The sequence below is a fragment of the Lonchura striata genome, chromosome 20 (genome assembly GCF_050655825.1).
Source record: "Lonchura striata isolate lonStrDom1 chromosome 20, ASM5065582v1, whole genome shotgun sequence".
NCBI lineage: Eukaryota > Metazoa > Chordata > Aves > Passeriformes > Estrildidae > Lonchura > Lonchura striata.
Window position 1 is genome coordinate 3,231,697 of NC_140722.1, and position 22,822 is coordinate 3,254,518.

At 53.5% G+C, this 22,822-nt stretch overlaps 1 protein-coding gene across 1 annotated transcript; it reads right to left on the reverse strand.

Annotated features, from left to right (window-relative positions):
• Positions 1-2,501: 2,501 nt before the first annotated feature.
• On the reverse strand, positions 2,502-22,589 carry ZNF341 (zinc finger protein 341). The gene is made up of 15 exons (XM_021540452.3): positions 22,433-22,589; positions 18,370-18,480; positions 17,111-17,298; positions 15,894-16,046; positions 14,775-15,008; positions 13,329-13,524; positions 12,734-12,818; positions 11,574-11,764; positions 10,464-10,657; positions 9,288-9,496; positions 7,645-7,741; positions 6,473-6,605; positions 5,585-5,696; positions 4,751-4,821; positions 2,502-3,579 (listed from the first exon to the last, which is right to left on the reverse strand). Exons 1-15 carry the CDS (start codon positions 22,461-22,463, stop codon positions 3,068-3,070), a joined length of 2,517 nt encoding a protein of 838 aa, XP_021396127.2. The 5' UTR covers positions 22,464-22,589; the 3' UTR covers positions 2,502-3,067.
• Positions 22,590-22,822: the final 233 nt, after the last annotated feature.

Genomic DNA, 22,822 nt, shown 5'->3' on the forward strand with positions numbered 1-22,822 from the left:
CCTGAGCACCAGTGGGCAGAACAGAAACAGAGGGAATTCAGGCAGAAATCTTCCCTGCAGCAAATGGAAGAGCTTGTAGACATCTGAGTTTGCAGAAGCTGAGGCAGCTGGACAAGAGCAGGGCAGGGAGGACAATCACTCCAAGGTTTACTCCAAGAGGACAATCATTTTGCTCAGGATAAAAGTTGTTCTGGTTCAACACCAGCCCATATGCAAACACCTATCAAGCATCCAGGGTGGCATCTCTGAGCCCTCGTGTCCCACAGTTGTGTCAGGGAAGTCCCCAGCCTTGTATCCCTCAACAGTCACATATAAGGCAGCTGGGTGGCTCTGCTCCCATCCCCAGTGGAGCCAGCTGTATTCCAGCATCCCGCTGAGCTGGGGGAAAGCAGGATTTGGGAAGGGCAGGCCAGGTCTCCAGACAGGGCTTCTGAGCTATAGGAGCTGCACTCACACATCACCACCCCAAAACAGATCTGACTGCACAGACCACATAATGACACCAAGAGTGTGGGACAGAGGGGAGGGAAATAGGAAAAGTGTATTTAGCCAGCTATTTCCTGATCCTGTTCCCCTTCTGGGAGAGCAGAGTAAAACAAGCACTGTGGGTAAATAAACTGCCCTTCAAAGCAAAGGAGCTTCCACAGAAGCACAGGCTTATGTGTGACATAAGGAGGAAGGACCACCTGGATGTCCCCAGCCCAGTCAGCTCATGCCAAGTACATCCACCCAGGGCAGGATGCTCTGGGCAAATTGGTAATGAGGTCTCAGGACCTCTCTGCAGCCTCCTTCCTTATACTGAGTCAGATCATGGAATCAAAGAGTGGTTTGGGTTGGAAGGGACTCCAAAAATAATCTCATTTTATCCCCTGCCATGGGCAGGGACACCTTCCACCATCCCAGGCTGCTCCCAGCCCTGTCCAGCCTGGCCTTGGACACTTCCAGGGATCCAGGGGCAGCCACAGATGCTCTGGGCACCTATGCCAGGGCCTCAGCACCCTCACAGGGAAGATTTTCTTCCTAATATCACATTTAAATCTTCCATCAGCTTGAGATCATTCCCCCTCAGGCCCTTGTGGAAAGTCCCTCTCCAGCTTTCTCATAAGCCCCTTTAAGTACTGGTAGTTGCCACATTTCAACATGTCACCATCACCTCTCTTCCCATCCCTGTGCACCTCTGGAGCCTGGCTCCACCCTCTCCACCTCCATCTTTGAGGCAGAGGCAAGACTTCTCCTTAACCTCATGTAAATCCTCTACAACCCCTTCTCCCAGCCTCCCCTGGAAGCCCTGAGCTCCATTTCTTCCCACCCACCAACAGCTGGAGGTGCACAAACACCATCAAAAAAGTGAAATGAGCAGAAAGTCAGTTAGGAAGTGAGTGAGCAATGTGAACTGGTGGCAGACCCATGCAGACTGAACAGTGTGACAGTGTCCCAGGAGTGACAGTGAAAGCCATCATTACACAGAGCAGTCAGGGAGCACAGTGTACAGTGTTCTGCAAGATGCTGGTTTTACAATTTTAAGAATTAAAGAAGGAGACAAGAACACCTTGAGGTGAAAAAATGGGTTGGATCAGACCAGTCAGACCAGTAAAGCTGGGCTGACTGCTGCAGTGTACAGAAGAGCTGCAGAGTCCCAGACACAGCCAGGATTTCCATACCCAGGACTGACTGAACCCTGCACACCTCTGGATAAACAGGCTGGGAATGCAGCACTTTGCACCCACAGACACCTCAGCAGCTCATCACACAAACTCACCTGGGAAAGCTCAGGCTTGCCCTACCCTTGGAGCAGGGTGAAAGCGTGGGAGAGCAGAGCACGGGGACACACATGCCAGAAGGCAGCTGGGATGTGCAGGTCTGGGTGCAGATCCTTCCCCTAAAGCCAGTGCACCCTGTGACAGTGCAAAAGCAGAGGCTGAGGGCAGTACAGGAGGAGCCTGGCAGGGCACTGGAGCAGGCACCAGCACCCCGGCTGCTCCCTGGCCTGCCTGGGCTCCAGACCTGCCCCTGCAATGGGCATTTTTCAGTTTCTGGGTTTGGTGTTCCCATGCTGACTTTGGGACTCCTGCTTAGGAAATCAGAGAAGCCAAGAGGGCAACAAATGTCCCAGTCACACCAGACTTCCTTGCTGCTCAACCACACCAACTCCCCACTGAAACTACTGACAAGAACTGAGCTGAGGGAATGAGGAGGCTGGGAAGCAGCTGCCAGAGCATCTCTGCAGCACCTGGCCCAGAACTGACACTGGAACACTGGCTGCTGGATGCATCACAGGTTTCCTGTGTGATCCTGGCCAGGTCACTTCACCCAACCCTTGTGCCCTCGCTGAACAGAGGGGTCCCATTTAACTGTTCCCAGGGATTGACTCATTGATGTCAAAGGCACCCAGAAATCCCTAGATCTGGGGAAAAACCATGAACAAACACTGTGGAGAGAACAGCACCCCGACAGAAGAGCCCCCCACACACACACAGGTTCCCACACACTGACTCCACACGTGAGGTCCAGGGTGTTTATAAGTACAGACACGGTGATCTTTCTACTGAGACAGAGAGAAGATACCAGACAGAAGTCTATCAGGGTATTTCTGAACAGTGTTCCCAAAGGATCTCAGGATGAACTTGCTTCCACTAGGAAGGATGTTTGCTCTCAGAAGGGCCACCCAAATACTGGGCAATACAGTTTATAGGCCAGAAAAACCACAGATGGGACAGGCTGTGATTTGCAAAGCCACCTGATTTCAGCAGCTCTGTTTGTTGCAAGTTTGCATGGTCCTTCTTCTTCCCTGATTCAGGGATCTTTGTCTTTCTTGCCCTAAGCTGACCCGTGGTACAGAGGGACAAGAAATAAAGGAGCCACCCTCTTCAGTGCCTTGTAGGCATCAGTGGCCTCCAAGCAGTCCTCTGCCCAAGGATGGGAAGAACCAGTGGAGATGGAAGCCATTCCCTCCCATATCCATCTACCTCCCCAGAAGAGCTTTGGTCTTTTCCACAGGGACCAATTTGAGCACCAAGTCAGACAGTGGCAGCAGCAGCCCCCAGCCACACAGTGGCTCCGGGCATTGTCACTCAGAGGTCTGGATGTACACAGGGACAGCCAGCATGGCGCAGGGCCCGTCCGAGGCCGTCTGCAGCTCTGCCAGGGCCAGGTTGGAGGCCATGCTGTTGGGCTGCCCAGGGACCAGCTCTGGGTCTGCAGCTCCTGACCCGCCAACCACGATGGACAGGACGGCGTCCGACTCCTGGAAGGGCTCTTTGTTGGGGCCCTCCTCGGGGCAGCTCTCCCCAGCAGCGCCGTCCTTGAGCTCCGGCAGCCCCAGCGCGCCGGGCAGTGCCAGCCCGGCCTTGCGCCCCCGCGCCACCCGCTTCTTCTGCGCCTTCCTGAGCTGCAGCTCCTTGTCCTTGGGCGAGCCCAGGCGGCACTTGTGCTCCCGCATGTACTTGTGGCGAGTGAAGCCCTTGCTGCACGTGGGGCAGCGGTATTTGTAGTTGCCGGTGTGAGAGCGCTGGTGCTCCACCATGTGGGCGCGGCGGCTGAAGGACTTGTTACAGTACTGGCACTTGTGGATCTTCATCCCTGCACACAGAGGGAGGGGAGTGAGACCCAGCCAGCCCCCAGGGAGAGCAGGACGTGCTCCCTGATCAAAGGGAGGGGACATTGTGCCACACACAGTAAAGGCTGGGTGCCTACAGCTTCAATGGCTGTGTTTAACCATAACCACTTATGACTCTGCAAAGTCATAAAATGTCCTGAGCTGGGAGGGACCCACAGGACCCCCCAGCCCAGCCCCATCCCTGCACAGACCCCCCAACAGCCCCACCTGGGCACCCCTGGCAGCGCTGTCCCAACGCTCCTGGAGCTCTGGCAGGTTTGGGGATGTGCCCATCCCCTGGGGAGCCTGGGCAGTGCCAGCACCTCTGGGGAAGAGCCTTGCCCTGATCTCCAGCCTGAGCCTCCCTAGCACAGCTCCAGCCATTCCCTGGGTCCTGTCCCTGTCACAGAGATCAGTGCCTGTCCTTTCACTCTCCCTCAGGAGGAAGCTGCAGACTGCAAATAAATATTCTTGCCTCAAGTAAGAGCATTAAAATATCACCAGAAAAACATGTCAGGTTAATTGTGATGAAAATGCAGAACAATCTTGAAGTATTGTTTTTTTCAAGTGTATTTAGTAAATAAAGAAATTTTCACTTTTTTCCCCCCCTCCAAAATATGGGAATGTAGAGTATGAAAGAACCCATGACTGCACTATCAGCCCATCCCATCTGATCCCACTGTGCAGGGCTTTGGGCAAAGGAAAAATGTCTAGCTTTATCCCAAGAGATCAAAGTCTGATTGTTCACCCTGGGGCATGGGAATAAATTATTTGTCTTTATTAGAATTGGGAGTATCATTTTTAGAACACAAGAAGGGAATCAAATCCCATGAGATCTTATTTTGTATGTGAGATGGGACTGAGGAGGAGTGGACAGAGCACTCTAGATATTCACTTGATAGCAAACAGACCAAATAATCCAGCTCAGCTCCTGAGTCTCATCTGTAAGTCTTGCCTACAGATTATATTGTTTTAGAAACCACCCAAAGCTTAGACATAATCCTGAATAGACACTCACTTCAACAGGCAGGCAGGAAAACAGAAAGAAAAAATCTAAAGCTAGTAAATGATTCTTATTTCTCAGGCTTAGTCCTTCTGTCACATGCTCCTACAGCACCACAGGGAATCCCAGTGACTGCATTCCCAACCACTCACCTGAATGGGACAGGATGTGAGCTTTCAGCTTGTCAGGCCTGTTGAACTCTTTATTGCAGCCTGTGTGGCTTCTGCAACAACAACAAATGCTGGTGAGATGTGGGAACCAGCTGAAGAACAATGCATAAACAGATCCCAGACAATAAAGACATGCATGACCCTTCTCCTTAGCAGCACCTAGATGTTTCTCTTGGTGCAGCCTCAGCAGGAATTCCACTATTTCAGCCTTTCTGGGGAGGGGCAAGGACTAAACAGGCTGCCACAGGGACATGTGGCTTTCTCTAAACTACACAAGGTCTATGTCTAACTATGAATGCTCTTAAGTGCAGCAGGCTCAAGATCCCAGCTAGAGACAGAAGGATTTTGGAAGGAGGCATGAGGTTGCTTGGAGCAGGGATAAGCCAGTCAGCCTGGACTACCTCAGAAATGCATGGCTATGTCATGGATTTGGAACCTTCCAAAATTTGGTTCCCCTGGCTTGTACATTAGGTCCTGTGTTGTCACATGTTTTTAGAGACATGGCAGTGAGTGAGAGCCACCATCCAGGGAACTTTTGTGATCAAATAATGCTCCTTCTCTCTCTAGTGCTCCCCCAAGCCCCCCATGAAGATGGGAGTTATTTTACAGGGCTGATGAAGCAATGAAATGTGGCCCTACAGGAAGTCAGTAATGAAGAATTGGGACTCTTGGGTTCCCAGTTCAACAGCACACAGTATTCCAACCTCCCCAGGCAGCCTGGTAGGTGCCACAGTGTCCCCTAGGACAGCTGCAGGACACATTGCCCCCATCCCAACCCCGTTCAGATATGTTGTCTCATGCAGATACACTACATACGAGAAGGGACATTTGTATTTCTTGAAGGGCTCGTGGATGAGCATGTGGCGCTTGAGCTTGTCCTTGCGATTGAACGCTGCGTCACACACCGAGCACTTGAAGGGCTTCTCACCTGGGGAGAGAGAGCAGGGCTCAGGGACACTCCAGCCACACAGGCTGCTCTGGCCATGGACAGGCCACCAGGCCAGCTGTGCCACACTGCAAACTTCCCTGCCCTATGGATAAATCACACAGAATTTGGTTGGAAAATACCTTTGAAATCATTGAGTCCAACCAATAATCTAACACCACCTTGTCAATGAGATCATGGCACTGAGTGCCACATCCAGACTTTTCTCAAACACCTCCAGGGATGGTGACTCCACCACTTCCCTGAGCAGCCCATTCCCAGTGCCCAGTCACCCCTTCTCTGAAATTCTTCCTGATGTCCAGCCTAAACTTCCCCGGTCAAGCTGGCACAGCGTTACGCTGTGTTTACCCTCTTGTCCTGTTGCTGGTTGCCTGGGAGAAGAGACTGACCCCTACTTGGCTACAGCCTCCCACAAGTCAGGGACTTGTAGACAGGGATAAGGTCTCCCCTGAACGTCCTTTTCTCCAAGCCAAACAACCCCCACTCCCTCAGCCACTTCTCAATAAAATAATAAATGGATGGGTACAGCCCACACTGCACACTCCTGCTCTCCAGGGAAAAATTCCTTGGCTCTGCCACAACAGCAAGTGGGGAAGCCACCTGTGTCTCCCATTTCTAACGAGTACAGTGCTGGGCACAGGGCTGAACCAAACCCATCGATGTGAAACCACATTACTGCAATAACTCTGTCATTCCTGCTCCCAGGGTAGCCGGGGCTGTGGCACAGAGGGGAGAGCACTGGGAGCAGGGGGCCGTACCCGAGTGGATGTGGGCGTGCAGCTTGAGGTAGTGCTCCCGCCGGAAGAACTTCTTGCAGATCTGGCACTTGAACTTGCTGCCCCCGCCGTGCGTGGGGATGTGGCGGCGCAGGTACCGCTCGCAGGGGAACACCTGCAGCACACAAACACACAGCTGAGGGCACACCTGCAGCAAACACACACCTGCAACACACACACACACAGCTGCAACACACAAACACACAGCTGAGAGCACACCTGCAGCAAACACACATCTGCAACACACAAACACACAGCTGAGGGCACGCCTGCAGCACACACACACACACACCTGCAACACACAAACAGCTCTGAGGGGACACCTGCAGCACACACACACCTGCAACACACACACACAGCTGCAACACACAAACACACAGCTGAGAGGACACCTACAGCAGACAAATACACACCTGCAACACACAAACAGCTCAGAGGGGAACACCTGCAGCACACAAACACATGGCTCACAGGGGAACACCTGTACCACAGACACACACCTCAGAGCTGGCACTATGCACAGGACATCACAGAACTGGCACAGGGGGTGTAGCCGGGATAGAAAACATAAGAATCATGGAATGGTTTGGGTTGGAAGGGACCTTAAAGATCAACCAGTCCCAACACCTCTGCTGTGAGCCATGACACCTGCCACTGTCCCAGGCTGCTCCAAGCCCTGTCCAACCTGGCCTTGGACACTTCAAGGGATGGGGCAGCCACAGCTTCTCTGGGCAACCTGAGCAAGAAGCTCAGTCACTGCTTTCCCAGGAAGGATGCACTGTGAAAACCTTCAGGATTTTATAAAAGAAGCACAGACAGAGTTTTAAAAACAAGCCAACAAAAATTCAAAACAGAAAAAGCGCCAAAACTTTCTTAAGAAACACATAAGCTGAAACCTTGCTGCCAATTGTGTAACACCACAGTGCCGAAGACCAGCATCTCAGAAGGATGCCCAGTCTCCCACCAAAGTCAGCAGCAGGATGGGCTGGACAAGCATCCCCAGCAATTCCTGCCTTCCCCACAGAGTTAACTTCACTTTCTGCTTCCTCAAAATCTGTTAGCCAAGGCTCCTGCTCATAGGGCCGAGGGCTCCTGTCCCCCTCAGAGCCCTTGCCAGGTGTCCAGGCCTGGCTCAGGCTGTGGTCAGCACTCACCTTCTGGCAGTGAGGGCAGGGGAAGTTGTGTGTTGCTGTCTGCAGATGGTGCTCCAGGGCTTCTGGGGTGGAGTATTTATTGACACACTTCACACACCTGGATGTGGAGAGAAAGGACAGAGCCTGTGAGCAAGGCTACTGCAGCAAACCCCACACCCGAGGCACACCTGCCAAGCCCAGCCACCTTCCAGGGTGATCTTTGACAGGACTGATACAGAAAATAACCACTCAGGTGCTCGAAAACCTCAGCAACCCACATGCCAGTTCACACTCATACTTAGCATCCTTCAGAGAGGGAGATGCTGGAAAACTGGGTGGAGAAGCCTTTAAATACTAGTGCACTTGCCAGAGGCTACCATGGGAGCACCCAGACTTGAGCACATACTCCACATTGCTTCCTTATGGAGACAAGTCTTAGGTAAGGACTTCACTTTACTTCAAATACCTCCTTCCATCTTCACTGCTTGAAGACACCAGCCTCCAGAGAAGGAGCTGAGAGTGGGGACACAGCATGGCAGGGGTCACACATCCTGGCAGTGTTTCTGCCAGAGGGCTCTGCCAAAGCTGACTGACAGCAGGCACTGGGGACAGGCACCATCAGCAGTGAGGACAGAGGCACTCACACCCTGTTCCTGCTGTGAAACCCCTTCTCCCTTGGTCAGACTAAAACCTCCTCAAGCTCAAGCAGGGCTCTGATCTCAGGGATCCCCACTACTGTGCTGTAGAACAAAGCTCTGTAGTGCAAGGTTAACTAAAAACCATGGTCTAGGCAAGAATTAGCAGATATTTATTCCATTAAGCTCCTAAGTGACTCCAGTATCTCCTGGGCTTCCTACTCTCCCTGTACACTTCTATGGGCATTCCAAAAGCTCCGTGGAGCTCTTTGTGGAACTCCTCACACTTTCCCTCCACACTAGCCGAAAAGCTTTCCAAGGAACAGACCCTTTTGCAGCAAAGGGATAGGAAACTTTTTTCTGGGCACAGCTTCTACAACCCACAATCCCTCTACTGCAGGTGAAGAATCATAAAAAACAGGCTGGGAAGGGCCTCCCTGGCTCTCTGACTCAGCCCAGGGCAGGTTCAACTGTGCATATTTGTCTTGGTTTAGGGTCCTGGTTCCCTGGGAACTTCACTGCCCCAGCTAGCAAAAACTAACTAAAAGCAAAGGAGAGCTCTCTCTCACTGTCTGTTCCACAGACAACACAGCCCAGGAGAAGGAGGACTGAGTGCAGCTTCTGAAAGCAAACTGTGCATTACTTCTCTCCCCACTCCTTGGCTCTCAGAACCAGTCTTAAAGGTGCAAAACTTATTTCTGGGCTAAACAGATGAATGGGGATACAATTCAACATAATGAAGTCACCCCAGGACACCATCTCACTCTTAACTGGTGGTGAGAGGAATCAGTGACGGGACCTTCCCACATAACCAATCCCAGCTTTCCACTGTCATTCAAAGAGACTCCCTGCATTGCAAGTGCTTGGCCTTTGCAGTCTGGTGAAGGGAACCCCCACCATGTGCCACCTGGGTGTCCAAAAGCACCACAGCCACTGGACACAGGGCCCCCTGTCCCCTCTAAGATCCCACCAAGCATGCTCTGCACCCACTCACTCCTACAAGCCTTGTGAGCAGCGATTGTACTGTACTTGTACACGGCCATGTCCTTCTTGGGGCTGTGCTGGGGCAGCAGGCTGTGCGAGTACTGGTGCACACCCAGCTCGTACAGCGAGGGGAAGTCCTTGCTGCACAGGTGGCAGCGGTAACTCAGCTCCTCCTGGTGGCTCTTGATGTGCTCAAGGAAGGACTCCAGCTTCTGGAAGGTCTGGGCGCAGGTCTTCACCACACATTTGTACACCTGGGGGAAGGGAGAGCAACTGGAGAGGCTCACCATGGAAACAAGCGGGGAAAGCTCTCTGTCAACAGGCAGAAGTGCCTTCCTTTCCAGACAGAAGCACAAACTGTCAGGGCACACCCCTCAGAAAGCAAGTGGGACAAAGGGGTTTGATGTGAGGGCCTGAAACCACTCAAGTGGGTAGGACTACAACACCCCAGAAGTGATTGTCCCAGGACCCAAGAGCTGCCACATACACTGAAAAGTTTGGATTTTACAAAATCATAAATGTTGGAAAAGACCTCCTAGATCAGCAAGTCCAATCTTTGACAGAACACCACCTTGTTAACTAAACCACAGCACCAAGTGCCAAGTGCAGTCAGTGACTGAACTCTTCCAGGGAGGATGACTGCACTGTTTCCCTGGACAGCCCAGTCCAATGCCTGACAGCATTCTCAGTAAAGCAATTCCTCCTCATGTCCAACCTGAATCTTCCCCGGCACAGCATGAGGCCGTTTCTTCTTGTCCTGTCCCTTGTGGGAAACAAAGCCTGACTCGCCCCTCGCTGCACCCTCCTGTCAGGGAGTTGTGGAGAATCAGAAGGTCCTTTTCTCCAGGCTGAGCCCCTTCCCCAGCTGCCTCAGCCCCTCCTCCTCTGCCTTGCTCTCTAGACCCCTTTTACAGCTCTGCTGCCCTTCTGTGGACAGGCTTCAGCACCTCCATGCCTTTCTGGAAGTGAATGGCCCAGAACTGGATCACTTCTTTGCTTCTTCTCTAGCCACCCAAACCTGCTTGGTTCAATTTCTCACTCGGTTTTCAAAGGAGTTTTCAAAGCCACTCAGACCATACAGCTACTACCCTGAGAGCTGAGCTGCACATGAAGAACTGGCAGCTCTACAGACCAAAAGGTTCAGGTCAGAGCCCGATAACAGCTGCGTTATATGGAGCTAATGCCAATACTGCCACCCACACAGGCACCCTCTGTCCCTACCTGCTCATTCTTGTGCTGTGTCATGTGTGATTTGAGCTGGAAGTAGGTGTTGAACTTGCTGGGGCAGAACTGGCACTGGTAAGAGCTGTCGATCAGGACAACCTGCTTGGCCTCCAGCTTGGAGGCCTCGCTCTCCTCCAAGGGGCTCAGCTCCTGGGGCGGGGGCACCGTGTTCCTGGAGGGCTGCGGCAAACCTGGAGAGAGGGAAAGTCACAGCCTGACCCCAGCTGTCACACAAGACAGCTCTGAAAGCTGCGCTGCAAGCACCATGCTGCCAGGACACACCAGGCCAGGCTCTTGCTCCCTTTCAAAGACAGACTCCCTAGATCAGATGAATCTTGCTAACAAGGCTGTTTAAAATTTGTTGACAGATTATTAAGGGCTCTGACTACTCCATCTTCCCCTCCCCAGCCCATTCTCTTTTTCCAGGGATAAAACTGTGCTCCGTGGAGCAGTCAGAGAACAGGCCTCCACCAGTGAACCAGAGCCAGATTTATTCCCACCACTGGCAGGAGACAGGAGGTAAGATCCAGCCAGTGTTTCACAGTCCATGATGCATACAAAGAGCAGCTCCAGATGTCCTAGACATGACATTGCCACTGTATTCCCTCCCCTAACAGGTCTGAGGCCATCAGCAGAAAAGGCATCCAGACACCAACAAGGAGCTCTCCTCTGCCTCAAGTATTTACAGGTGGCCACTGTGGGCAGATCCAGCCTGGGCATGACCTGCACAGTGCAAAGCCAGAGCACTGGGCTATCCTAAACCAGCAGCTGTCTGTCCCCTAGGCCAGAGCTGTCAGGTGTGGCTTGTGCACTGCCAAAGCCGTGCTGCCAGGGAGTGAGAAGGGGAAGACACCTGGCTCTGTTTATGCTGGGACAGAGTTTGGAGCCACTGTCTCCAGCAGCACCTGAACCTACCATAGGGGTATGAAATTATGCAGCTTCCAGCTGGAACTGAGCAAATGCCACTCTTAGTGTGACATGCTAAACACTGCCAAGGAATACAGATAGCACATACAGCTCCCCTCCCTCCCTGTGTGGAGGTGCAGAGACCTGCAGCCTCCTCACACCACTGCTCTGCCCCACACACACCATGCCCAGGCACCACACCTGTGTTCTCCTCGTCCTCAGGCTGGCTGGGGTTCAGGGCCATGACCTGCACAGTGATGGAGTTGCGGGAGATGGTGCAGCCCAGCCCTGGGGGCCACACTTTATGGGTCTGCATGTGCTTCTTCACGTTGGACTTCTGGGCAAAGGCTCGGCCACACACGATGCACTGGAAGGGCTTCTCACCTGTGTGACTGAATGAAGGCATCAGGTCAGCAGCCCCCAGGCAGGGCCTGTGGTGGGACAAGGACAGTGCTCAGCACTCAGTTTGGCAGATCACACCTGGACACACCAAACAAGGGCTGTGAGACCAGAAACACCAGAGGAGGAGGATTGTGAGAGGCCTGGGAAAACACGGCTGGTGCACAGACAAAACATTTGTGGTCTGGGAATGACAGGGGATCAAAGGAAGAAGCAGGAGAAGAAAACAGCTCTGCAGCAACATCAGGGCATTCACTGTCAGGGTCCCTGCACAGACCTTGGGGACCTCATCACTTTTTCAAGGGTACAAGCCTTTCCTTCCCTGTCACCCTTCTCTCTCCTGCACACATCTCTTCTAGCTGGATCTGCCTGAATGTGTTCTCCTTTGTCCACAGCAAAAAGATCTTTCTACTATGACCTTCTGCTTCAAGAGAAAGTGAAGAGTCCAGGTGCAAAAACCACCATTGTTCCTTCCCACCTGTTCTGAGTCCAGCAGACTCCACTGGGGGGGAAAAACTGCAAATTTCAGCTTCCTCCTGCCAGGGAAAAGCTCTCTGATTAGAGCTCCCTGTATAGACACTGAGCTGGGCTTACACTTTGCTAACAGCAGCAAACAGGAAGGCTGCAGCTTGCTAGGGAGGGAGAGGAAGGGGAAGGGCAGAGGCAAGCAGTGGGAATGCTGCTACTCCAGTGATCAGGTGACAAGAGGTTTGGCTGTCAAGGTCTCATCAGCAAGGAAAATGAGCCTCCAGTCCCAGCACATAATCAGCATGAAGATTCCATCCATGATACAGCCCTCACTCCAGTCACTGGGGAAAAGGTATCCTAGGGTGAGAAGAATGAAACCCTCCCACTGCAGCACAGATTCTGGGACATAAACTGGACTGCACAGACTCCCTCAGCAGAGCTGTGCCCTGCTCCAGCCCAGTCGCTCTGCTGTGTGCAGGGTAGGGCACTGTTACCTCCGTATGTGCTGCTGCAGGTCAAAGTTCTTGGTAAAGGCCTTGTCACAGTATGTGCATTTCAGCTTGGGGGACTTGGGTTTGCCTGAAAGGAAGAGCACACACAAGAATGAGATCATGTGGCACAGCCCTGTCCCTACAGTGTCACAGGGCCCCCCACCCCAAGACATGACAGCTCGGGACCAAGAATAAAGAGCTTACAGAAAGATAAGATCTGCCTGGCCAGACTAGGGAGTGGTTATGGGCACAATCATTTATTAACACAGCCTGAGATAACTCTACAAATCCTGAGCAGTGTAGTCTGGTGGAGCAGGGCATTCCCCCCAGACAACCACTGCCTTCCAGGGACCTTCCCAGCTACAAAGCACCAACCTTAAAGGTGCTCTGGGCATTGGGAAAAGACATAGCATGAGTGAGAGGAAAGGCCTCAGCTCTGTCTCTGCTGTGAACCCCCCAGGTCAACCACCAGTTTCATGCAAAGCCATTGTGTTCCCCCTCCAAAGCTGCACAGCCAATGCCACCCCTCAGGGAGCCCATGGCACAGCAGCTGGGACAAGCCCAGTGACCCACAGGGCAGGGGCTGGAAGGGACTCACCTTCCTGCAGCCCACTCTCGTTCTTGCAGCGACGAGTTTTGGCAGCAGCAGGGGAATCAAAGCCAACCACAGAGCCTCCTCCTGCACTGCTCAGGGGGCTGGGAGCACTGGTGCTCTTGGCCTTGAACCCCTGCTTCCCAGGGCTGTACACAGGGGGAGAGGGGTACACGGGGCTTTCCACACACTGGCTCGGTACCTGTGAGAGGGCAGTTCATCAGTGAAACAGGTTTGCTACAGAGAATTATACCATGCCCTAACTTCCATCTCCACCCACATCAGGCTGCAGTTGGGTTGACTTTTCTTCTGCAAAACTAGATCAAATTTCTGGTTCACCAGTCCAACAATGTCTCTCTAACTAAAACTGACACCCTGCACAGTGTGAAACTATCCTGCTAAACATCAAAAAGCATGCAGAAGTTATTACAGCAGAAACAGGGCAGCAAAGAAACACTCTGAGGGATCTGTCTTGTCCCCCATCTATGTCTCATGCCTGGAAAAGTTTCTTATCCCTCTGGGGCAGGTTACCAGAAGGATCACTGCTGACCCTGTGGGCAGGCTCACACCAGTCCTGAAGCAGGGATCTCCAGGTCCTGCTGCCTGTCCTGGCAGGACTGCAGAAGGGAAGGAAAGCACAAGGAAACTCCAGGTGCCAAAGCACAGCTGTTTATGTCAGCATCAACATTCAGAAAGAACACTTAAGAGAAAGAGTGATCAGTCTGGGGTGATAGTTTAAAGTCATTTCTGCTGCCCACCCTGATAAATTAACACAGACCACTATTTATCCAACACCCCCATCCATTCCTGCCCACTGGCACTTCCAGATCAGATTCCAGTTACGCAGCTAAGGATGCCAAACCTCAGCCACACCCAGCAGCTCCTGTTATGAAGGGCAGTGCAAAAGTAGAGACTGCAAACAGCTGACCCACCACTAAATCCACACCTTGCCTATGCCATTCTTTAGCAAAAGCCACCTTGACAAGCTCATTGAGATTTAGACTGGATTTTTCTCTCCACATAAGCCTGAAGTGTGCAGTGTGATGCTCTGTGCTTCTACAGAAGGTGAGCCCCTCTCCTCTACTTCCTCACACTCCCAGCATATTCTGGGAGGAATCCCTCGTCCAGAAACAAAGGTTCAGGTCTCCTAAGCCTGTGTCAGTCATCTGTCTCTCTTAGCTGTTTCTCCTGTTCTCAAAATCCTCATGATCTTACTGATCTCCTCTTTGCTGCCTTCTCCCAGAAAAAAATAACTGTTGTCAAGTAACCTAGCCCATCTTCCCACACTGTAATTCCACACTCCTCAAGGTCAGATTAGATGGGGCTTGGAGCAATCTGATCCAGTGGGAGGTGTCCATCCCAAAGGCAGGGGATGAGCTTTAAAGTCCCTTCCAACCCAACCTATCCTGTGATTCTCTGAGGACACATCCTTAGGAGCAGCCCTGGCCTTACCTCCATGGGCGGGTAGGGCTGCATGCCCAGGGTCTGGATCTCCACGGTGCTGGAAGCTGCCATGGGAGCAGGGGCGCTGTACACCTCCACCACCCCGCTGCCGCTGCCGGGCTGCCCGGGAGCCGCCAGGCTCGGCGGGGGAGGCGGAGGCTGCGGCGGGGGCGGCGGCGGGGGCGGCGGCGGCGGAGGGGGCTGGGACAGGTAGCCAGCCCCAGCGTGCATACTCATGCTGCTCTGCAACCAGAGAGACACGACACGTTGGAAATGCAGCAGCCAGGAGCTGGAGGGGTTGCTCCCTCACACGCGTTCCCCATCCCAGTTCGCCTGCAGGAATGCCTTGGCACAACACAGCACCTCCAACTGGCAGGCCGGAGCACACTGTGCTGGTTGCCTGGCATGATCTGCCGGTACACATTGCCTCCTCCAAACCCAAGCCCTCAAGCCCCACTGCTTTTATTGCTTTGTTTTTAAAGCTTTTAATCCTTCTGGTTACAAGGAATGTTTTCAGAGCATGGAGAGTGTGTACAGCCCAGCCAGCCTGGGGAGAACCCAAACAATGCTCCCAGGAGGAGAGGAATCCATGGAGTAAGCTGACAAGGGCCCTAGGAGCCAATCATGATATGGGAGCTCAAAAACAAGCTGGAGAGACCACATTACAAAGATCTGAGCATCCAGCAACAAAAAGGTTTGTGGGTAACACCAAGCTGTGTGGTGCAGTCAAAACAGTGCAGGGAAGGAGTGGGCACCCAGAGTGGTGTGTCTGTGGAAACCTGAGCAGTTCAACAAGACCAAATACAAAGTGCTGCAGCTGGGTCAGGCCAATCCCAAGCACAGAGAGGGCAGTGGTTGGATTGAGGGCAGCCCCAAGGGGAAGGACTTGGGAGTGAAGGTGCATGAGAAGCCCAACATGACCCAGCTGTGGGCACTGGCAGCCCTGAAAGCCAAGCATGTCCTGGGAGGCATCCTCAGCAGTGTGGGCAGTATCCCTGGAAGTGTTCAAGGCCAGGCTGGACAGGGCTTGGAGCAACCTGGGCTAGTGGAAGGTGTTACTCCCATGGCCAAGGGACTGGAATTGGGTTAGCTTTACCCATGGCTCCTGGATCCACACGTGCCCCTTACCTGCACTGGGGGCTGCACCACTGGCATGGGCTGGTCCAAGGAGGTGAAAGCAGACATGGCTGACATCAGCACCTCATCACTGACCAAGATGTTCCCCTGCACCAGGGTCTGAATCAAAGGTGATGGGGGAACTGTGATGTACGTAGAGATTTGCTGAAAGAAAGATACACTGTTAACCAGCAACAGGACAAAACAATACTCCAAAAACAATGACACTGATTTTTCCTCAGCCTCAGGGTCTCTGCTTTCACAGCCTCTGGTCAGCAGTGAGCCACAGTAATTATCTGCAGCTTCCTGCTGAGTCCGTGGGAGTTCTTAGCTCCACAAATGTTCTTCAGAAAGGAGGAAAAAAAATATCACAGTGGCTCAGAAAGTGGCCATTGGCTGCAAGTCAAATCAGGGGTTATTAAACAAGATCTGCAGGACAAACTGGTCATGGACAAGTTCAGGCCTCTCCTGGGTGCTTGCCCCAGCAAGGGAAGGTGGAAAACTCAGAGGCTGCTCTGGCTCAGTCAGCGAATGTCAGGCTCATCCCTTCAGACTGGACTCAGGTTATAGAGGCTGTTGAATGTTTTGGCAGTAAATAACCCGTATTTGCAGCCCTGGGAAGAAGTACCATCCACTGGGACTACATTAACTTGCAAAAAGCAGTTGGTTTGAAAGTACTTTGGAAGCCACAACTGCAGGCACATTACATGTCATGCACCAGGGACTCCCACCGGAGGATTCTCTAGGGAAGGAGAATTACTCCAGAGGGGATATTCCCCCAACAGTCATCACACCACATTATGTGGACTTATTTGCAAGAGTGAGAGAGAAGGGATGCAGGGATGAAGCTGCTCCACTTCTGCCCACAAGCCAGACCAGGGATGCAGCAAGAGCCACAGCTCCCTGAACACTGCAAGAGTGCACCCAGGCTTGTGGCCAGGCTCTGACACCGGGGCTGTTCAGTCGAGGCAAGGTCTGTCTGCAGCACAGACAGAACATGAAACCCCTTCTGTCCTGTCCTGAAAAAAGGCTGTCAGACACTCCTGCTGGAGGATACCTCACTGCAGAGGGCCACACTACAACCATGAGGTGAAAAGCCAACAAAGAGACAACAGCTGAACCTCCTAGAAAAAAGCTCAGTCATGAGGCACCACTGGATCTAAAACCATCACCCTGATGCCCCCCAGCCCCAAATCCCAGCAGCAGAGCCTGTGTCTGCAGCATGGTACCTGCCGGCCAGCACTGGGAGCCTGCTGCACCGAGGTGATGGACGGGGTGTACACACTGTTGGTGGCCAGAGATACTGAGGAAAGGGACGGGCCATTGCCCTGGCACTGCTCTCTCTTGTGGGTCATGAAGGCAGGCAGGGAGTTGAACTGCTTCTTACACTTCCCACACAGGAACACGTCTTCGTCATCTGCAGTGAAGAAGAGCAGAGCTTCAGGCCTTCTCCTGCATTCCACAGTGCTCTACCCGGCAACCACAGTGTAGGGTAACAGGCACCTTTGGATCTCAGCATCTCCAGGACATCCTTGTCAGGAGACAGCAGCTGCAAGGGCCAAGCTGTCCCTCCTCCCCAAGCCCAAGCTCTCTCTGAAAGCAAGGGATGTGACAGAGCCCATCTTAGCCCTGCTCCCATACACAAACCCCACTGTCTCCCTGGGACACACTAATCCCACTGTCTGTCTTCTCATCCCAAATACAGGAACAACCAACCTTGCTCCTGTAGCACCCTCTGCTTTTAGTCAAAGCAAAAATCTGCTGAGGCAGATTTTCTTACTCAGGTTGCACAAAGCACAAGAAGTACCTTGGATAAAGGCACAGAGTCACTGTCAGCTTGTGTCCTAACACCCCTCCACAACGCTTCTGGTTTTTGGCACCTATGCCTGACGTTAGAAGCAGAAAGAAGACAACCCAGTTACATGTCCCAGCTGAAATCTGCAGCGTTAGCAAACCAGACACTATTTGAACTCCATCCAGGCAGACTCACAAGGCTGTTCCCCTGTCTGAGTCACAGCCTGAAGTTGACCATTTCTGAGGACACACACTGTAACTCCTTGGGGGATAACTCCCCATCCACCCAGCAAATTCTAGTCCAGCACCATGAGGGTCCACATGCACATAAATGACCAGTTCCCATATTCATTCACACAGAGATGCTCCAGAACTGGAGCACCTGAGCATCTCTAGATAAAAAGGAATGGATATTAAACAAAACACATTAACAGTAATAGGCACTAGATGTGGGGACAGTAGCTTCTCTCTCCCTCTGTGTATTTATTGGAAGCTCATGGTCAAGTCTGTTGTCAAGACTGTCTCCAAAAACATCACTGCTTGCTTGGGCACGTGTCCCTTCCTCCTGCTCTGTCTGGTCCTGCTGAGGGCTCAAAACACTCATAGCAGTACCCCACATACCCAGCTGTGCATGCTGCAGAGGAGATGTGCAGCCCCCTGCCCTGTCCTCTGTCCCAGTGCCACCAGGACTCACCCATGGGCTGGATGGCGGCGGCGGAGTTGACATTGGGAGCAGACGGATCCGTGACTCCTCCTTGTCCATCCAGTAAGGACTGTACAGCCAGCACTGTCTGGTTATCCATCCCTAAAGGAGACACAAGCATGGATGGTGAACTGATCTCAGCCAGACAGGGGTGTTTGGGCACTGGGAGCTCACTCCTGAAACACTCTCCAGCTGCTGCTCTCTCCTCCCTGAGCCACTCTCACCTTCTCACCCTCTACTCCACAGCACCAACTACCACACAATAGCAACACTCCCACCTGTCTTCAGAACTCCTTTGGTGCAAAAAGAGAAGGGAAGAAGGGCAAGGAAAGCCAAAAGAGGGCTAGGTTTCAGGCACTTGCTGCAGAGAGGAAGGATGCTTACAACACTGGCTAGAAAAGAGCTGAGAATGTTGCAGGGAGTGTGGGGCAGAAGCCTGGATGGAACTGCCCAGGAATGCAGCACAGACACCCAGACACCAAGCTCGAGGCAGCAAAATCCTTGTGTGCAGCAGCTCCTCCAGCAGTGTCACAAATGCTCCCTCCTCCAAGGCCAGCATTCCCAGATCTGATCAGACACAGGGCACACACACCCAGTCAGATTTGTTTTAGAATCAGCTTACTTGCTTTGGCACAAATATTTTACAATACAGCTAAAATGTTTTCAAATATTCCAGACAAATACAGAAGACTGGGACTGCTCATCCAGGGAGACAACCTGGCCAGCAGCACAGGACTGTGGATTAAACATGACACACTCTATTTAGAAGCTGAATGTAAAGACACAAAGGACAACCTGATTTTGGGAGAAAAAGAACAAAAATGGGTGATTTTCATGCACCACTCTTTCTTATCACTCTTTTATGACACAGAACTCACAAAGGAAGCAAATGGCACAGCAAGGTTGTATGTTATATCTTGTGGATTAAGGGAGGGAAGAAAGCTGGGGGGTTCTTAGGTGGTTTTTCACTTCCAGATCTTTGCAAAACAAAACTGCAAAGCTCTGAACTCAGAATTATGTGCCACATGAAAGGAAAATCAATCAGTCTGATCACTCCTAAGCAGTGAGGTGAGGACTGAGATGAGGGGAGGTTGCTCAGCAGACAGTAGCAAGAAGACAGTGAAGCACCACAGCAGATCACAGCATAAGGGACCAGCACAGCGGGAGCATCCACCACCCCAGATTCCTCTCAAAATTTCTCCTGAACAACTGGAATGTTACCTTCTTGATGGGGAATACCCATATAATCTCCAGCCTTTTAAAGATACCCTAAGTACTCATTTATCATGCATTCCCAGTGTGAAATATGTCACGTTAAGATTCTGTGAACACCTTTTTCATCCTTTCACTGAGGAGATGCTGCAACCCCTGCTCGTGTCCCTGGGAGAGAGCAGAGCAGCATCCTCCAAGGGCACAAGCAGCTGCTGGAAGGCAGCAGATCCCACTACATCACACACTCCCATCAAATTCCCACCATGCCTACGGGAAGCCTTTCACACAGATCACAGAGGCACAGCAAAGCTGCAGGTCCAGTTCAGCAAGCCTTGGCTTGCAGGGAGAGCTGGAGCCAGCCCTGCAGCTCAGCCCCGCCGGCAGAACACCGCTGCAACAGTGCTGGGAGGATCTCCTCACCCCAGCCAAAGCCCTGCTCTAAAATACACCTCCCCCTGCACAGAGAGCCCCTGCTCAACGGCAAGGGGAGCACTGCAGGCTTCTGATGGCACAGCCAAAGCACAGAGTGCCATGGAGCAGCACTTCTCCAGCAAAAATAAGCTGGGAGGAAAAGAAGGATCAAAAATTCAGGTGAAGTATAATATGAGGATAATTGCAACTGCACAAACAGTGCCACTCTTGATATGCCTGGCACTGGGCAGCTTGGGTTTCCTTCTGGCACAGAGTCAGATCTTCCAAGGAAAAAAGCCAAACAATTGCCTTGATCCCACAAGGAGGAAGAGGCTTCAGGAGAGGCCAAGACATGAACACAATGATGCAGCAACATTGTCAGTGCTGCACTCAGCCTCCTGATAGAGAAAAATGGCCCAGGACAACAGAAATGTGTATTTGGAATTCAGAGCTCCTGCACTTCACTGCGGAACTGCACACCACCACACTTCCCAGAGGGAAACCCCTGAGGACATGGCTAGCAACCCATGAAGACAAGCTGGCAGTTACTTGGTTACAAGGATGCCAGCCACAGCCATCCACAGACTCCAGGAGACAGCTCTGGATCAGTCCTGCCCTGCCTACAGCCAGCACCAGCCTGCAGGATGCTCTTCAGCCAAGGAACTTAAAAACCCAGCTCCCTCTCTCCTGGCAGCAGCAGCAGCTGAGCTGCCCAGAGCCTGACAAAACCAAAGTGATTTGGGGAAGCCAAGATAAAAGCACAGGACTACTGATCTGTGCTTTTTTCCTTCCCTTTCAAACTTCTCCCAGCTGGAGATGAAGCAAGACTGTCCACATCACCCAGGTGCTAATTTGCCCTCCTGATAAAGCCTTTTTTTCTGACAGGAGCAGCAGGTGCTTTAGTGACAGGTGAAGATGCACCTGTGCCCTGCAGCACCCTGAGACCAGGCTGCTCTAAGAATGCCAAGTCACCATCGACTCCTAATCCAATCAACGAGACAAAACAAACAAGCTCAGGCACTAAAAGCTGCCAATTGCTGCGGGCTTAAACCCACCCCCCTCCTCCTTTTTCAATTTGATAAAAAGCTTTGCTGTCCTGAATGCTGCAGGGAAACTAACACAATGAGGAGCTGATTGCAAGAGGAAATAGGGACCTGATTCTACACGGGGTGCTGGCAAATGCACCAAGTCACCTGACAAAACAGAAGAAAAGATTTATTCTCTGCTCCTCTCTCTGCTGCTGTGGTCACAGGTGATACTCAAAAGCACCGGCAACGATCCCAATGTCACACCTTCTAGGCGGTGTCATGTAAAGGAAAATACATCTGTAATCCAATTTAGGAAATCAATGCCCATGAAGTAGTTTCTCTCCAAAGAGGCTAACCCCTAGCCCTGTGTCAGACTGCCATAGATCAGCAGTCATCCTCGGATGGCACCTGGCTGTAACAGTGCCCCAGCACCAAAGTGAGATGTGTTTGAGCACAACCTGTTCACCCACACAACAGGCACTGCCCGGGCTGTGCCAAAGAGCACAGCCACCCCTCAGAATACACATGCAGGGGCCAGCACCCAGCCAGGCACTATCCCTGGGGCTGGCACAGAGCATGGCACAGCAGCGGGACGGGCAGTGTGAGCCCTGGGCATGGAGAAGAGGGGGGACCCCAGCATGCAGGAGTGGTGGGAGTGTCCTGGGCATTGGTGCTGCTGTTTCCTGGGCACAAAGACAGCGGTGATGGGAATTCCCCGATGGGCACAGGAGCAGGGAGGGGGTCAGAGGGCCTGGAGCAGCAGGGGCAGGATAGGGATGGAGTGTCAAGGAGCAGGATGGGCATGGAGTCTCGAGGAGCAGGATGGGGATGGAGTGTCCAGGAGCAACAGGGGCAGGAGGGGATAGAGTGTCCAGGAGCAGGATGGGGATGGAGTGTCCAGGAGCAGCAGGGGCAGGGACAGGGTAGGAATGAAGTGCCCCAGAACAGCAGGCACAGGGCAGGGAAGGCATGGGATGCCGCGGGCCGCCGGGCACTGGCACAGGCAGGGATGCAGCGCACCGTAGCCCATGGTTAACGAGGGCTGCCCGGTGCACAGGGCACTGCGCTGGGCGGTGCGGGGATGCCGCGGCGCACGGGCAGGAGGTGGCACAGGCCGGGGAGCGGAGGTGACAGCGGCGCGGCAGGGAGCCGCGGGCTGCGGCGGGGGCTGCCGCCGCGCCTGCGGTGCGGGCGGCGGAAGAGCAGCGCGGGAGACAGCCCGGGGCTACCGGGAGCGCCGCACGCCGCGCCGGGCCGGGCCTCCGGGGGCGGCCCCGCCGCGGCCCCGCGACCCGCGCGGCGGCGGCGCTGGACAGGGGGAGTACGGAGGAGCCAGGGTCGCGCACCCCGGCTGTCGCCGCGGCCCGGGAGGTCCCGGCGCGGCCCCGGTGTGGCCCCGTTACCTTCCAGCGCCTCGAAGATCGCCTGCGCCATCTTGGAGCGGCGGCGGCAGCGGCGCCGCCAGGGGGCGCCCGCCGCCCGCTAAGGACCCACGGCGCGGGAGGGGCGGGGGAGGCCCCGGGGCCGGGGGGTCGTGTTCAACTCGGGGCGCGGCACTGCGACAGAGCGGGCAGGGACCGCCCGGTGGCCGCCCCTGCCCTGTTCGGGCTTCCGGCACGGCCGCGGCGGCCACGACCCCCGGCCCACGACCCCCGGCCCACGACCGGGCTGCGCCGGGCCGGGCTCGGAGCGGCGCCCGCCGCCCTCACGGAGCGGCTGGGCGGGACGCCTCGCTCGGCCCCCATTGGCCGCAGGACAAACCCTCCGCACCAATCAGAGGGTGCAGTGCTGCC